Source organism: Astatotilapia calliptera, chromosome 19, assembly GCF_964374335.1.
Source record: "Astatotilapia calliptera chromosome 19, fAstCal68.1, whole genome shotgun sequence".
NCBI classification, from domain to species: domain Eukaryota; kingdom Metazoa; phylum Chordata; class Actinopteri; order Cichliformes; family Cichlidae; genus Astatotilapia; species Astatotilapia calliptera.
In genome coordinates, this window is record NC_137440.1 from 12884777 (window position 1) to 12901124 (window position 16348).

Here is a 16348-nt window from a genome sequence, read left to right on the forward strand (position 1 = left end):
TTAAAAAGTGGTTTTGTTTGTCCTATACACCAATTCATCATGCCTTTTGACTACAATCACATCCAGACAGGCAGCCTGATCCAGGCAAACGCTTCCCCTCTTTCCGGGAGAGTTACAGTTTTCGGAAGAGGAGCAGCAGCGCTGCAGGAACAGAGAGAAGATGAAAAAGCAGCTCTGCTCGTGTACATCCACGACTAAGGCAGAGCCAGATGAGAGCCTCTCTGCTCCACACATGTGGACAAGAGAGTCGGGTCTCACAGAGTGTGTGAAGACAGCTGTAAAATTCCCCTGAGCCTGGCCTAATTGAAAGCTTATCATTTTCTCTTTGTGCTTCCTGAGTGGTGGGGGATCAGCGAGGGGCGAGGCAGAGCGCTTCTCTGTGATGAGACCTGGAGGAAACGCTGTTGTGAACTCGCACTGTAAAGTGGAGCTCAGACCGTCTTGGTGGAGGGCTGGTGCGAGATCTGTCAGCGGGGGATTGTGTGTGTCTGCGTGGAAATGCTTTGAGTGTGCAGAGTTAATTGAATGCAGTGTGTATCGAGGCTGCATGTGTGCATCCTGAGGCTCTGTTGTTCTGCCAGCCATAGAAGGCCTGACACAGACACACGCATGCAGCAGAAGCCACACAAAGGCGAAGAAAGGTGAGAGCTGAACGAGAAGAAAGGATGAAAGAGGCAAAGAAAGAGAAAATGCAAGCGTCTAAACACAGGAAACAAAAGAGTGAAAAATTAGTGAAAAACAAAGTGAAAGCCTTTCATGGCACATCAACAGGTGGCATTAGTTAAAGAGCGAAGAATTGTGGGTATTTGGTGTCAGGATAACCACATCTGAAATCAGACCACCCCGCAAGGTGGCATCTCAAGTGTTTAATCTTATGGCTCGGCTTCAAATGGGGCAAACAGATGGCATCGGCGCGGTGTAAATTAACAACCGCGCCGTCGGTTAAAAAAGGCCGCCGACATTCCAAACTTCTGTATTGTTTTTAACAAGTGACGACTTGCCGACGTGCGCTAACATGGAGGCTGCCAGGGTGGTGTCGGATTCCTGAGCAGCGTTTTATTTACGCTCAGGGTACCACCGCGCTGACAGCTGAGGCATTTTCAAACCTCTGGGAAGCGAGAGGAATTGCCAGCGAGAGTTTCGCTAATGGGAGAGAGGAGGAGAATTATTAGAGGGTTACTGGGCACAACCCAGCAAATGTAAGGTTATGAGATGAAAACAGTGGCATTCGTGGTATTTTTTCTGTGTGAGCCGAAGAAGTTAGAAGTACAGAAATGTGCTGGCGTGGAATCGGGTCCCATGGATGTTTATGAGGGTTTTCTTTTTCCTTCTTCATTTCTCAGCTGATGTGATGGTGTGTTGGATTCTGGAGATGATTTAAAAATGTACCCCCCCCCCCCCCCCGTGTTTTAACTCTCAACACCTCGCCCTGTTAAACTACAACACCTCACAAGCCTAGGAGTACTGCTACACTGTGCTATTGTTTTTATAATTAAGCAAATAAATTCAAAGAATGTGGCCATAAATCTGCAACTTTAATCTAACCTAGGTGTGATTTATTCATTTCACTCCAAGAGTTCCTTTGAAGGGGCTATAAGGGTTCATTCCTGGACTCTGCTGAAGTAGCTGTAGCCTGTCGGCTCTATTTTTATGTTCTCTTTGAGCCTTTTTTCTGATTGGCTGCTCCCTGTAAACAAAAGGTTTCACAAGTGGGTGGGCGGAGCCGTGAGCATGAAGTGTGGCCATGTTTTACAAATCTTATCCTTCAAAAGAAAACAGCTTTGGAGACAAAAGTGAGACACTTTTTTTTTTAATTAAAATGAATAAAAACTACATTATCGCAAACTTTACAAGCACTCAGTATAGAAGCATTATCGATATCATTACATACATGGTGAAATTTTTTTTAAATTAACATACCAGTTTCAGATGTACATGCTTTGAGCATCAAAGAGATGGAGAGAGCAAGATGAAGGAACATTTTGCTGGAAAGGGATTGTTTAAAAAAAAGTAACATTGTGCTCTTTAATTAACACACAATAAAAATACGATTTACTCGCACACTTGGGCTTGTTTGCAGAAGAAAAACAAAAACAATATTTTTTGCCACACATTTTCTCCATCGAAAACATCCAAACAGTATTACAGGCAGTTGTGAAGATCTTTGGTTTTTTGTGTTTGAAGGAACCACACAAATCTCAGTACGTAGGTGGTTTCTCTAGCTGCATGATGTTTGCCTATAATACAGTAAGGTTTTCAGGCACATCCAGGCCAAAGGGAGATGGGAATGAGACGCTGTCATTTAGAAAAAAACTAGGAATAAGGCAGAGGGCATACAAAACAGCTTGCATACTTTTTTTTCTTTACCTGAGCTGCAAATGCTAGCTTCTTTGGATCACTTCTCACTTTGACATTAAAGCTTACTTATTTATCACATGAGCCGCCAACTTTCAAAGTCATGAATCCTAATCATCTTCATTCTTGTGAAAGAGTTTCCTGGTAAATACTGGATACCTGATACTTCTTGTAGATATCTTTAGCACACCTCGTGCCAAGGCGATGTGTGCAGGCAGAGCTGGCGGAGCTACGACCCCCTGGCACTGACAGTAAATTAGACTGGGAGCCATAAAAGGTTTCAAAGCACTCACTGATTATTTAGAACAAAAGGACCGGTGCACAACAACAGAGGGGTTTTTTTCAACTGCCTCTGGTTTTGTAAGAAGATACCCCTTTTGACCCCACCTGTCTTCCTCCATCCCTTCATCCTCTCCTCCTAATTTATGGAAACACGGGATCACATGTGTAGCTAAAGGGGAAAGGCCCTCCCAGGACAGGGGGAATGCGCACACACACCTGTGGTGCAGGAATGTGTTTGTGTGTCTGATCACGAAATTATTTGGCGACTTAAGTTGATGTCTATATATCTATCCATGTTTAGTTCGGCACGCTTCTGGATATTTGTAAATGTATAAACCCAAAAATAAAGAGAGAAATGAAAGTTCAAACATAGTGCAAAAAATTCAGCAAATGGCTTTTTTGGTTTTTTTAAGCGCAGAAAGGCAATTTTGGAACTTTTTTTAAAAGCTTACAGCTCTAGAAGATGCTGTTGGGCACTGTTCACTCAGGAATAAAAGTTTTAGTGCATCAAAGCTACATTGGAAGGCAAAAAATTACATTAAAGGTTTTGGTTTTTTTTATAATTTAGTAGCAATATATTACACAAATTCCAAATTTATACTTAACAACAAAACATGGTATATATACTGTATATATATTTATATAAAAAAAAAGGAAAGGCAGAGAGAAATGCTTAAGGATTTGGGGTATATGCATACATTTCCTCAAATTTTGGCTCAAATAAATATGAAAGGTAAACTGTCTCATCCAGTTTAAAAATACCAGACTAGGACTTTTTTTTCTTTAGAAAAGGGCTTGAATAAGAACATCAAAGGAAAAGTAAAGAGTAGAGACAACAGGACTCCTACAGAAAAACAAAAAAACCAAGAAACCCTCCTCTGCTTTAGTCTTTATACATTCCTTGAAATATCAGCCACTGTCCTGTTGAAGCGTGATTGACTGATGACGCGGCAGAGGAGGAGTCATATCTAAAAACGTGACATGTAAAATGCTTTTGTTTCTCAATAATGCAGCAGTTGTGTCGAAACGTCCACTGCGCAGTGTGGCTCCAAACACTAATGTGTCCATTTGGATAATAAATTAGGCAATAAGGTACTGCATAACCACCGTGAGCGCACGAAACAGCCTTGGGTGCAACTGACAATGTTTTCACAACTGACTCAATAATTTTTTACAATGTTGAAATTTGACAGAAATTAAAGCTTTAAAAAGGAAGGATTGCTACAGCAGTGCAGCCATGCCTCGCAGGAGTCCAGCCCGACTTCTCTCCTCCACCCGCCGAGTGAGCTGGATCGGTCTGTTTGAGGGATTTCTGCTGCGGTTTTTCAGTTCGTCAGCTGTGCTGATTGATCACACCTCCGCCGCCTTTTGTTCATTTGTCTTTGATGAGTACCTGTTTGCACAAGACAAATGAGGCCGGCACATTACTGCGGCTTCACTCGTTTTACTCTCTCTTCTGTTTACAGTCTCTGCCAAGTAACGCGTCAGCTCGTATGGCTTTTCCGGTTCTTTGACGGTACCTCGGTACAGTGCAGGAGTTCAAGAATTTACAAAACAAATAGAAGTCTTGGGGGATTTGGTAAAAGCAGAAGGTCTTTAAAGCGAGTGCCGGAGAAATAAAAGACAAACATGCAGCATTCCTCTTTTTTTGTTTTTTTTTCTTCTTCTTTTCTTTCAGTGTTCAGCTTCTTTTTTCTTTGTTCATCATCCTCTTTACTTTGTTTTCTCCTTCTCTTCTTGTCTAGCTGTCTGTCAGTCAGTAAGGCCTCCAGACAGATTCATCCAAGCGACCCGAAGCGCTCATGGCTGTGGGGGAGTTGCTGTGGCTGCCGTCGGCTTCCACGCCCTCGCTCTGGGTGTTTAGGCCCGGGTTCATCAGGCTGTTGGTCCCGCCAGTGCCTGTAGCCCCCGAGCAGGACAGTAGGCGGGTGGGAGAGCGCTCGCCCCCGGTATTCCCTGGAGCCACCATGGAGAACTGGTAGGATCCAGAGCCTGTGCCATAATACAGGTAAGAGTTGGACTGGAAGTTTTGGGATTGGTTGTTTGAGTAGGGTGGTGGCAGGTAGGTGTGGTATCTAGTAGAGGCTGACATGCTAAGGCCACTAATGCCGGTGCTGGAGGTGTTGGTGGAGTAGGGGAAGGCCCCGGGGTAGTGCATGCGGGGATCTGAGAAGCGAGGGTCGGTCAGCGGTGACAGAGACGGGAAGGTGGTCCTCTGCGGGAAGAGCTCTGTAGTCGCTGTTATAAAAACAGAGAAACAAAAGGTTGGAAAGAGCCAGAAAACATTCAAACTGCTCTTGCAATTATGAAACCAGCGACTCAGAGATCTCTCTTTTCTATTATTCGCAAGAAAAAAAAGACCCACATTTCCAGAGCAGCAAATCTCCCCAGACCCCCAATTCTGAGCTCAAGTTTCTTGCGATATACCGGTCCATGGAAATGTTTGCTCAAAGTAATGAACTGAGACATTTCTTTGCTTAATAACAGTCATCAAGCACTGACAGCACATCATCCCACAGCCCCGTGCACAAGACTGAAGTTATGAAAAGGCCCCCTTGCCACAGCCCTCCCACCACTGCTTCAAAAGACGCAACGCACAGTTTTCTATCTTTTTCAGAGCAATGAAAAGAGGCATTGTCTGTAGTGAGGGGTGCTTTGTATAAACACAGACAGCTCGCTGCACTGTTGTGCGGCTTGTCATAAATCATATTTAGGTGGCAGAGGCAGACGGTCGCACTCGGAGACGGTCAGAGAGAAAGAGAAGGGGAGGAAGGAAGAGAAATTGTGTTTCTGTGTATATCTAAACTAATGTGTATCACAGTGAATGACCTGTCAGAGTCGCTGCCAAGTGTAATCTCACAGGTAACGAAGCACAGTGGAACCAGGCTGCTATGTCTGCCATTTCACTGCACACCTTCTCATTTATTCAGCTGGCAAAAGGGAAATAGAAATATTGCTGAAGGGTTCGGCTTGGCGGTTTGCTGCTCTGAGATTTGATGCCACTACTGTCACCAAGGAACTCAAACACCATATTTCCCTCCTCGCTCAGCTAAGGAGTGCTATTGGCTGATCTTACACCACCCGAGCTTGGGAAACGAACCCATTCACAGATTTATGAAAGCTGCCGACTGACACCTCCGATAGTATTTGTGTTTCAGTCCAAGTACAGCACCAGTTATTTTCCAAGTTTCTGCTTAATGTACTTACGATACCTTTGATTTATTTTCACTTTGTTTTAATTGCATGTAAGCTAAATGCTAACACTGGGAAAATTACCTGCTACTGTTGTGGTTTTACTGGCTTCAGACACACTTTTAAATTCCCAGGTAAAGGTGTGAAATATTAAGTGTTGCTTGGCAAGTTGACCGCGCCGAGTCTTTGTGTTCATGATACTCCGATATTTTCCAAAGCAATAAGGTGGCCTTCAGCCAGAACAAACGCCCTTGACCTGGTTGTATGCCATAAAGACTAGTGAGTGTTCCTCACACCTGATGTCAGCCTACAGTATGCGCTCAGCCCACGCCTGTGTACGCCCGTGGTTATTTGTTTGTCTGCGTGTGGCTTCCATGGGTCCAGTGTGCCCACATGACTTCAAGTGTAAAATGTGGATTTGGATGGCAGAGAAAAGAAAGCTTGTATTTGTCAAATAGCAAGCGCTTGCACGCCACAGCCCCGAGGGGGGAGAATGCCAAACTTGCGTGCCACGGTCTTGTTGAAATGTCTTTTCCCTGTGTCTAGAGAAGAGGGTCCATTTTCAGCTGCAAAAAAATCAGTTCCTTTGCAATTTCCATGGCCCCAGCTTTACTCTTTGTTTTTTTTTTCAGCAACACATTGCTGCTGTTGAATTTCCTTTTTTTTGGGAGGGGATGAGGGAGTTAGTAGTGGTGGTGGTGGTAGGGGGGGCTGTTTCTTTTTCCAGAGTCTACCAGGCACAGGAGTCGAGCTCCGTATCTGATTTCACGCGAGGAAAATCCAAGCCCTCAGCTGCTGTTGATTCGGGTGAAGTGGAGTCAGCCTACTAATTCCTACCGGACTCTCAAAAAGCTTTTGCTCCCTCTCTCTCTCTCTCTGTCTGTCCCTTCATCTGTCCCACTCTGTGCTAAATTTAGGCTTCGGGGTGAAACCGGGGAGGCGTTCTGTGGCTTGGGGACACGACAGCTCTCGCTGCTGCCGCCTACGCCGCCCACGCCGCCCACGATCTCCGCTTAATTGAAGTCGGTGGAAATGTGTGGGCCAAACTGCGGTGGGGATCGACTCCTGTGTTCCGTCAGGGGAAACTGGACTGGACGCTTATCACAACACCTTAATGGGCTTATGCAGTCTCAGGTTTTTGGCTGGGAGCCCTGAGGAGTCTGGTACAGTACAGTAGCTCCCTCTGGAGGAGAGGGCTAAACAAAGTGTCCTGTAATTGAGAAGCAAAGTTTGCAGTCTGCTTTTTCTCCCTCTTGACTGCGTTGCATACCTTCCTGCATCCCCACCCTCCCCCACCCAACATAAGTGCAGGGTTTGCTGCTGCGGCTGTGGTAACGGTGGTGTATCTTTGGCAGAGAGGGTCTTCCTAACTGAGCCGAGTACTCGCTGCCTGTAACCTCTACGGCACAAAACCACACATGATCTCCATTAGGCTCATCTGAAACGTGTTGACTAAATTGCAGGGACAGGATAAAGGATGGACCCCAGAGGCCTAGCTAGCACAGTGTGTGATGTTCTGAGTGTATGAAGCGGGTAGCTGGGAATCGGGGCTTTTATAGAGAACACGGTGTTCCAGCATGAGCTCTGAAGTGCAGCGCCATGCTCTTTTTGAATTCTGCAGTGCCAAGGGTGGAGCCCTCCTCCTTTCTGCTTAGGTCAAGAAGTCCTCTAGTCCACACTCAAGCGTGTAACCCAGATATGACAGGAGGTTTGTCTCATTTGCATACGGGAGAAACTGATTTTGGTTGTTAACACAAGGGCAGGTTTGAGGCGGTCACGTCTCTGTGTGTAATTGTGCACGGGCTTATGTGTGTGTGTGTATGCACGTGTGCCTGAATGTGGTGGCTGACAATGGGGGGGATGCAAATCCAGGCGTTCACCTGTGAAATGTTTACTCAGGCTTGATGCAAACTGTGACGGCCAGCACCCAGGGAAGGGTGTCTCAGGCAAATAAGTGAAAGGAGGAAAAAGAGAGAAGCCCGGGCTGGTGCGGCTACGTGGAAAGAGCCACTGTGCTGTGTAATAAGAATGTTTTCTAATCTTTTTCTCTGATATAATCCCTGAAAAGGCCCAGCTGCTCTGCATTGTGGACTCCCGAGAAGGGATTTAAGTCCTTTCACAAGCAGAAAGCGTCCGGTTGATTTATTGACTGGTTTGAACAGTGGATGCCATTAGCTTGAGAAGGCGCTGTTGATAATTGGCCGACGAGTACAGGGTAACGTAACGCCACGGCAGGGCCGGTGCTGCAGAATAGGAGACCCAAATGAACACAAATGATCTCCAGGTGTTTATTTAAGCGCCGAGGCTGTGGAGCCGGAGCATCATGTCGAATGCAAATACCGATCACCTCTGTACTGTGGCAACACGGTCGGCAGCCCCAAAGCCTCATCCACGTTAGCACTTTATCATGTGAGTGCGGAGGATTTTGCATGTTCTCAACTTGTGACATGCAACACAAGCAAGGGAAAAAGAAGTTTGTGATTATAAAAACCCTGAGATTTCCCTAATGCGTCGACACACGAGGTGACGCGATTAAAATATTTTTTTGTTAAGTAAATCTTTTTCTGCGAGAGATACGATACTCACTTGTAAAGTGACTGGTGTGATGTATTTGTTAACCAGTCATTGGGATTGTAGCTACATGAGAATCGCTGTTGTTAAATTTTTTTTCTCACTGCTGCTTCCAGTCTCTCACACAGCCCCGAGTGCCTTTGCACAGACGCCAACAAACACGTATAATTCTGCTGTGTCAGTGCTTAGACACATTTCTTTAGACATTGCGTTGTATCTGATAAAATGCAGAAAAGAGAGCAAGAGCGCAGTGCTAAATCTAAAAGTCATTTTGTGTCTGAATGCGGGACTTCGTCACAGCGTGAGCGTATGAGTCAGCACGTCCGGTGTGGAGTGGTGGGTTGTGCGTAGGAGAATGCAAGACTGAGAGGGCTTTTAATCAAAATCGCCAAGATACAAATGAAACAAAGGAGAAGGGGGAAAGGCAGCGGAAGACAATGAAGAAAAAAAAAGCGAGAAGGATGGTGGCATTACGGGAACGCCGTGTGATGTAGTTGGGCCCTACAGGCAAAATGAAACAGACTCTAATATCATTGGTACGCTGGCGCACCCTTTCCAGCTTGTTTCTTTCAGTTTGGAAAAACTACGTTTACTAATTAAAACAAAGCAGTGCGAGATGTTTTTAAAGACTTATATTCAAAGCGATCTTCATTGTGTTTTGCACGCTTGCTCACACAAGTCCTTACTAGTGACTTCACCCTTCAGGCTGTTTTTTCGCAACTAGCGAACACCCTCGGTTTCAAATTGAAACACACACACAAAGACACCGTCATGCATAAACAACATCCTAAAATAAATACAGAGTCTCATGCTTAGTTAAATTAGTTCTTTTATCAAGTATGAAGTGTAATAGTGAGACTTCTTGCAAGAACCAACCATGACCTACTAAACACATCAAAACGTCTCTCCCCTTACCAACCAGTCTGCAGTCTGAGACACTCAGACAGGTTTCTGATTTGATTTTGACTTAAATATGTTTAATTTAATTTGCTTATATTTTATCTATAACTGTTGATTGCCTTTTAGTATTTCAGAGACTGCACGAACTGTCCTCGTATAATTTTCTGTATGACGGCATTTTATTGCATATAATGTGTTTTTAGAAACCTCCTTGTCAAGCTGGTTTTTGATGAGCGCTATAAAAATAACCTTGAAAGCCAAGAGACAAAAAGAGTGTGTGGGGTAAAAAAAAAAGCAGTGCATTGCAGTGTCTCACCTGGCCATGGTCTCAGGTCCTCCTCCACCTTGCAGGTCTTCAGGGTGGGGGTGTCCATCTGCTCCTGCCACAGGGCTGCAAGAACACACACAAATACAAGCAATATGTGAGGATGTGGGCTTTATAAACAATCCAGTAGAGCAATTCTGGGAATTAATACGAGTTGTGTGCGTGTACAGGGTGAGGAGGTCACTGCCTGCGCCTTAGCAATCTAAAACACAATCCAAAAACGCCTTCTCGACAGACTGGGCAGAACCGTCTTGACATCTGGACATTTGGAGATGTTTTCCTGTCACAGGTCGGTCTCTGCTGACTGAGCAGTGAAGGCTGGGAAGAGGAGGGGTGGTTTTCTCACCACAGTGAGACCAAGCTTGGAAAAACATGCTCGATGGGTGCATATGAGATATTTTTGGGACTTTCAGGCGAGACACCGGAGAGACCTGTGAAGCTTATCCAGCCAAGCTGTCAGGAAGCCGAGGAGGGTCGAGGAGCTACTGGCCCAACGCGTGGGACCCTGCTTCACACTGGACGGTCACACCGCAGCACAAACAGCTGGCTGTTTGCTCTCGGTCTGAGACGGCGCAGTTGTTACACGACAACGTGCACGAAGCTGCGTGGAGCGCCTCGGCACATGTGCTGCGTGACAGCCCAGTCTGCGCGCCTCCGGATAGTGCTACGTCCCGTTTAAAACTTTTTCATCAAATGTGCGTAAATATTTTCAACATGCAGGCAGAAAAACGTGTATTACATTTTTCTCGTGTCGTCTCCCTTTAACGACAGCATCAATCAGCCGTCTAACCTCAGCGTGACTCTGCACACCCTCCCTCTCCCAGCCTCCTGTAGCGGCAATTAGGATGGAGAGGGGATGCCAGAGGCAGAGAGGAGGGCGGTGCTGGGTTGTTCACCTATAGCCACACTGGGCTTAACTAGTGTACGATCTCTGCTTCCCCTGGAGCTCCTCCACTTCCTTTGCAAAGACCCAAATCAGCACTCAGTCACTGAGAGGTCCTGCACTATGCCTCACAATGGCAAATTCTTAAACATAAATGGCCTTATTCAGAAAGGCTTGCAAGCAGCTGGTGCGATTCGCTCAAGAAAATAAACATTTCCTTCAAATATTTTGATTGGCCAGCAGACAACGTCAATACCAGAGGCACAGATTACCCCTGTTAATAAGACGGCCGGCCGCCCCTCAGCCCTGGGCGGAGCCGAGGAGTGAGGAAGGCGGTGGCTGAGCAGGGAAGAAGCGGCGACCGCGTCACTAATGAGAAGCTTTTGGGGTGGTGCCAGTGTAGTTTTGGAGAGGACTCGCATATAAACACACACATGTGCTGCTTTTTGAAGTGCATGTGTACATGAAAGGAGGAGGCTGAGAAGATGTTAGAGCCAAAATGGCGTCCATCCTCGTGACTCCGGATCTAGCGACGCCTCTGAGACATGTAACGCGCCTGCCGTAATGAAGCGTGTCATTGAGACACAGTGAATGCTGGTCCTTGTGCTGGCTTCCTGTTTCGCTCAGGCCTTAGGCGTCGCAGCAGGGAGAGAATGTGAGAGAGCGAGCAAGACAGAAAGAAAGACGCCAGCGAGGGAAGGGGAGAGAAAGAGAGCGTGTTAGAGAGGGGAGGAACACGGCCTTGGCTCAGCTATGTGGGACATTTGATATGTCTTTTGAGCCCTCACTTATAACGTGAGCAAAAACAAACACATGGGCTGAAAAATCCTATGTTCTCTTTCAGGGCTCGTTGTCCGCCCGCCCTTCCCCTCTCCCCAGACTCAATAGAGACTGTTCATGGCACACATGTAGTTTCTGTAATTGCTGAAATGTAAAACTGGGCCCGGCTCTGATGTGAAATTATAACTTACACAAACAGTTGAGTCTGGTAAAAAACATCTCGCTCTCACTTCTCCTTTTCTTTGTTTTTTTTTTTTTGTGTTTTTTTCCCCACCAGGGCTTCAAAAGAGCTTTTTTTTTCTCAGTTGAAGAAAAGAAACATTTTCAGTTTGAATTATTCATCTCAGGGTCACAAAAAGAGACTAACCACAAGTGAAGCTTTCAGGCACCATAACAAATAAACTCTGTGGTGGCCATTGACATATTATGTAAATAGTGGAGTGCAGAAGTAAAACAGAGTGTCTAAAGGACTGTTCCAGTTCCTGCTCGTTTTAGTTGCATTTACCTCAGAGGGCCAGCTTCCTGCTCGGGTTTGGCACAAGTCTGCATGAAACCCAACGAGCGCGGTGGCTATACTCTAAAGCCTACACCACAGCTACCTGACGGCGCTAATTTCCTGTCTCGCTCTTGCTTCTAATTGGCTGATCGTGTCGTTCGGGATGTGTGAATTAGCTCGAGCCTCTCAGTTTGCGGCAGTAGCAGAGCGCTGCCTCGAATCTGGGGGGCCGGCCGGCTTGTTTATGTGGAGTAAACAGTGTGGTCACTGTGGACGAGGCAGGAGGGGCTGAATCAGGCCGGTCCTCCATCAAATGGGACTTTTTCGAGTCAATTCCAACTCAGAGGCCACAGCCTGAACGCACTGAGCGAGCGCGCCAGAGCCGAGCTGCAGCAGATGTGCGCCAGTTGTGCAGCGTGACGCCAGCGGTACCAACATTTGTAGAAGAGTCATTAACGGGCAAGAGCTTTCCGGGTAAAAGCTGAATACGGCAAAAAAAAAAAAAAAAAAATTTAGTGAGTAATATAGTAGATCTGAAAGATTACGCCGAGTTTTTCAGCAACATCACCACATGACTCAGACACACACACGCACACACTTTTGGGCCGTCATCAAAGCCCTGAGCACTTGACTTGATGGTGGAACGTTATGCTAGTATCTGATATTCATCTTCAGAGAGGAACACACAGGTGTTGGAACAAATAACATGTTAAGTGATACCACCTCAAAAGTGCCAGGACTTTCTTTTTGGATGATTAAATTGGTGCTCCATTTCTTTTCTCCCCCTCCTGCCTCTCTAACTGTTAAAACACATTTAAAGTTAAAAGAGCGTCTTTCTTCTCGGCTGTCTGTTAGAGGCTCTGCCAAGGGCTTGTTGAGTTTTGTCCGCTTTTAAAACGGATTAGGGTAAAACTGGAATCTGTTTTCCACTTTTAACTTTGATATAAATCAAATTTTCAATCAGCTGCTTGCTTCCCTTAAGACTGTAAATGCTGTCGAATACATTGTGTATCAGAGGAAGGGAAGAAAAAAAACTGCCACCCACAGATACACATAGTATACACATGTAGCTCACTTGAGGTTTTGAAAACCAGAATAACAATTTAGTACTTGATTGTCTGAGTGTCAGATTTGCTTGACTGCACGAGTTGAACCATGCATTTTTCAACCACACACACGCACACACACACACACACACACACACACACACACACACACACACACACACACACACACACACACACACACGCACACACACACACACGCACACACAGTCCCTCCACCCTAGCTGAGAATCATTCCACATGTCTAGCAGGCTTACCTGTGGACACAGAAGAACAAAAACAAGCAGCGAGTGTAGCGTCTGCCAGCGCGCAGGAATCCTGTCACTGCATGCACTGTAATGAGCTCTTAATTACCCTGTCTGTCTGGGACACTAGCGGAGAACTTGCAACACTAGAATGAAACTACGTGTGTGCGTGTGCGTGTTTTATTTTCAGTGTGCTTATGGTGCAATCATCTTTGTCTCGGTGTGATTTAAGAATCCAGCGGTAGCTGATGTCTGCAGACGTGTCCTGTTGACGAGCAAACTGAGACAGAATTTCACGGCTCAGACAACAATATGAAGCAAGGAGGCTTTAGGAGGAGGAGGAGGGTGACACTATGCTTTCCTTTTTGTAGCCATCTTCAGAGGGGACGGGGTTGGAGGGGGGGGAGGTTCCAGCCTCGGATAATGGAAAACATCTTTTGTAACAGCAAGAAGGGAATCCATTTAATTATAACATGTTGATGGGCGATCTATCACCCGGCAATTCTCAAACAAACAGGCTTCGGGACTTAAAGTATCTGCAAAGTACAACAGCGTCTGGCAGGGATTGTCAAAAGCAGAGACGTGTGTGTTGTTGATATGTAAACACCTCCCTGTGTCTCTGGATGGGATTTATTACAACAAGTCTATTTTTGTTTGAGCTTTGCTCGTAATGCTGTCGTGCTGTTGTCTGTGCGCGATTCCTGCGCATACGGGACCGCTCTGCGGGACCCGTGCCACAACATACATCCACGGGCTGCCGCTCAGCCAGCGGATAGACGAGGTGGGAGGGAGAAAGGCTCTCTCCTCTGTTATTTAATTATTTTACCACTCTTGCCCTGCGGTGTGCCGTCACGATGGTAATACCACAGATTAAGGTGTGTGGTTTTTACAGCCCTTCCCCTCGTCTGTCTCACTCACATGCGCTTCTTATAGACAGCCTCGAGTCACCGGCAGCTGTAACTTGAAGCTCAAGGCCTTTAACTTATCTTGACACTTCCAAGAGATGTTAGCGTGTTGTGTCTGCTCTCCGACTACATGTGTGTGTTGCAACATTGCAGGCCTTTGAAGCCAGGCAAGTCTAATTCCTGCCCTAATCCTGCGTGAGGCAGACGAGAGCCGAGCGCTTCGTCTGCTGTCTGGACCGTGTCTGTACACCTCCCCGCCGATTGGCGTGCATCCCCGCCGGCCCGCCCATGCGCTCCCCCCGCCCACTTTTCAAGTCAGAAACCTAAAGTGTGAGCTTTGCTGCAGGGGTCTTTTTATTGGCAGGCAGCCTGCGGTGCGCACGGCAAACCCTGAGCCGTCAAAAAATGATCATCACAGTGACTGTATTGTGTCGAAGAGCCGCACCGTTTAGTTTCAGCATAACCTGTCGCTGGTGTTTCTAAAATGGCTGACGTGTTTTCATCTGGGTACACGCCGTACAGGGGAACAAAAGCGATATCAACAGTAAGTAAGGACAGGGGAGAGAAGGGTGAAAGACCCCGTGTTCTCTGCAGTCAGCTGTAAGATAGCCCCATACTGGTGAGTCAGCGCTGGCTAAGCTAAGCACAAGGCCAAACAGTGTGCACACTGATAGTGTTCCACCCACACACGGCTCAGAGGTCCCAAACAAGCCCTCCTGTACACAGCAGCATGCTGATACAAAGGTAATGAGATTCATTAGCCAGCATGAGAACCAGAGAGTGGGCCGAAGTTTGCGTTCAGGCATGTGTGCTTCCTGTTAAAGAGGCTCCAACAGAGAGGGAAGAGTCATCCTCACCCACGCAGCTGTCCACAGCTGACACACAGCCTCCTCCCCTCCAGTCGCACCACCTCTGTCTGACTCTCAGCTCTCCCCCCAGCTTCCCCCGCACCCCTACACATTCGGACAGTCTCAGACTGACGTGATTGCCAAGGTAGCGGAAGGCTGCTACATTCCTGAGGCTGTAGTTGCACGGTGTGCGGAGGCCAGCTTCGGCAACTTGGCCAAGCTCGGCTGGCAGCGGCGGCCGTGCCACCTGGCTGCAGATTCTACCCCGCGCACTGTGGGGCCCAGACCCACCAGCGCAGGGCATCCGGGGACAAAGCTGACATGAGCTTCCCCTCGAACGGCCAACACATAACAGCTCTCAGATTAGTGGAACAGACCTCAGGAAAGTTTGCGGAGAACATGAAAGTCTCTTGGCTTAGCTCAGGGTGAGGTGAACAGCGTGTGCTGTGCTGACATATGAACAGATTCAATTACTTCAGCCAAATTAAACCAAATATGTTCGGCTTATTAAAGGAGATTTTCAGTTCTAAGTCATTAAAGGGCCAAATTAAAGTGTACATATTCTTCCTTCTAACTCATTTTTGAAAATATGGGCTGTAGATGACTTTCTTCTCTTAAATATGTTTGTGGAAAATTAGATAAACACGGTTAAAAATATGCACACTTTGTTTTGTCTACAGTATCGCGATAGTAGGAGCAGGAAGTCGTTTCTTTCAGCTGATCTAAATCTGTCATGAAGCTAAATAATGTGGGTCGCCATTAATGTTTACGAGCTTCCCGTCACAGGTAGATGCACAGTGATGCTTTGTGGGTGTAGCTCAGTAGAAGAAAATGGCTCCAACAAATAAAATTACTCACAACAACATTTGTGTATTTTTAGATGTAGCCATGTTGAGTTTTTCAGATGTGTGTGTGTGTGTGTGTGTGTGTGTGTGTGTGTGTGTGTGTGTGTGTGTGTGTGTGTGTGCTCAGAGTCAAGCAAAGGCCTAAAACTATCAATAAAAAGGGTCAAAGTTGAATCATAAATAAAGGTCAGCACGAAAGTAACAGCAAATTACGTTTGTGAATTTTCCCTACACACACTCATTCAGCGTCACAGTTTCACAACTAGTACTTTCGAAAGAGATGTGAAAGTTTGCTGGTTGTACTCGTATATGTCAGTGGACCTCCTTACCTGGTGTGGTGCCAAGGTGGGGTTGGTGGATTTGGCGAGGATTGGTGTTTCCTGGGCCTATCCTCATACTCCGCTGGTAGCGTTCGATCTCTGACAGCCTGTCTGAGAACTGCATCTTCTGGGGGTCTTCTAACTTCACCCTGTGCCCTGAAAGAAAGACATGAGGAGGGGAGAGAAAGTCAAGCACTTGCACATTTTACCTCCTACACAACCTGGAAAACTGGCACTTGTTGCCAGGCTTGTACAAAAATAGCAAACACAATAACAAGAGTCCTATTAGAAAATTCCCCTTCTCCCTAATTTCTTTCTGGAGCACAGCGGTTTGACA

General features: G+C 46.4%; 1 protein-coding gene across 1 annotated transcript in view; it reads right to left on the reverse strand.

The window, feature by feature from the left end:
• Positions 1 to 4232: 4232 nt before the first annotated feature.
• runx3 (RUNX family transcription factor 3) overlaps positions 4233 to 16348 on the reverse strand; it is a 46109-nt gene continuing 33993 nt past the window's right edge. Inside the window, exons 6-8 of the mRNA XM_026151549.2 lie at positions 16021 to 16167; positions 9617 to 9691; positions 4233 to 4875 (exon numbers count right to left, since the gene is read on the reverse strand). Of these exons, the coding sequence (XP_026007334.1) occupies positions 4394 to 4875; positions 9617 to 9691; positions 16021 to 16167 (704 nt within the window). The 3' untranslated portion in view covers positions 4233 to 4393. The remainder of the gene's footprint in view (positions 4876 to 9616; positions 9692 to 16020; positions 16168 to 16348) is intronic.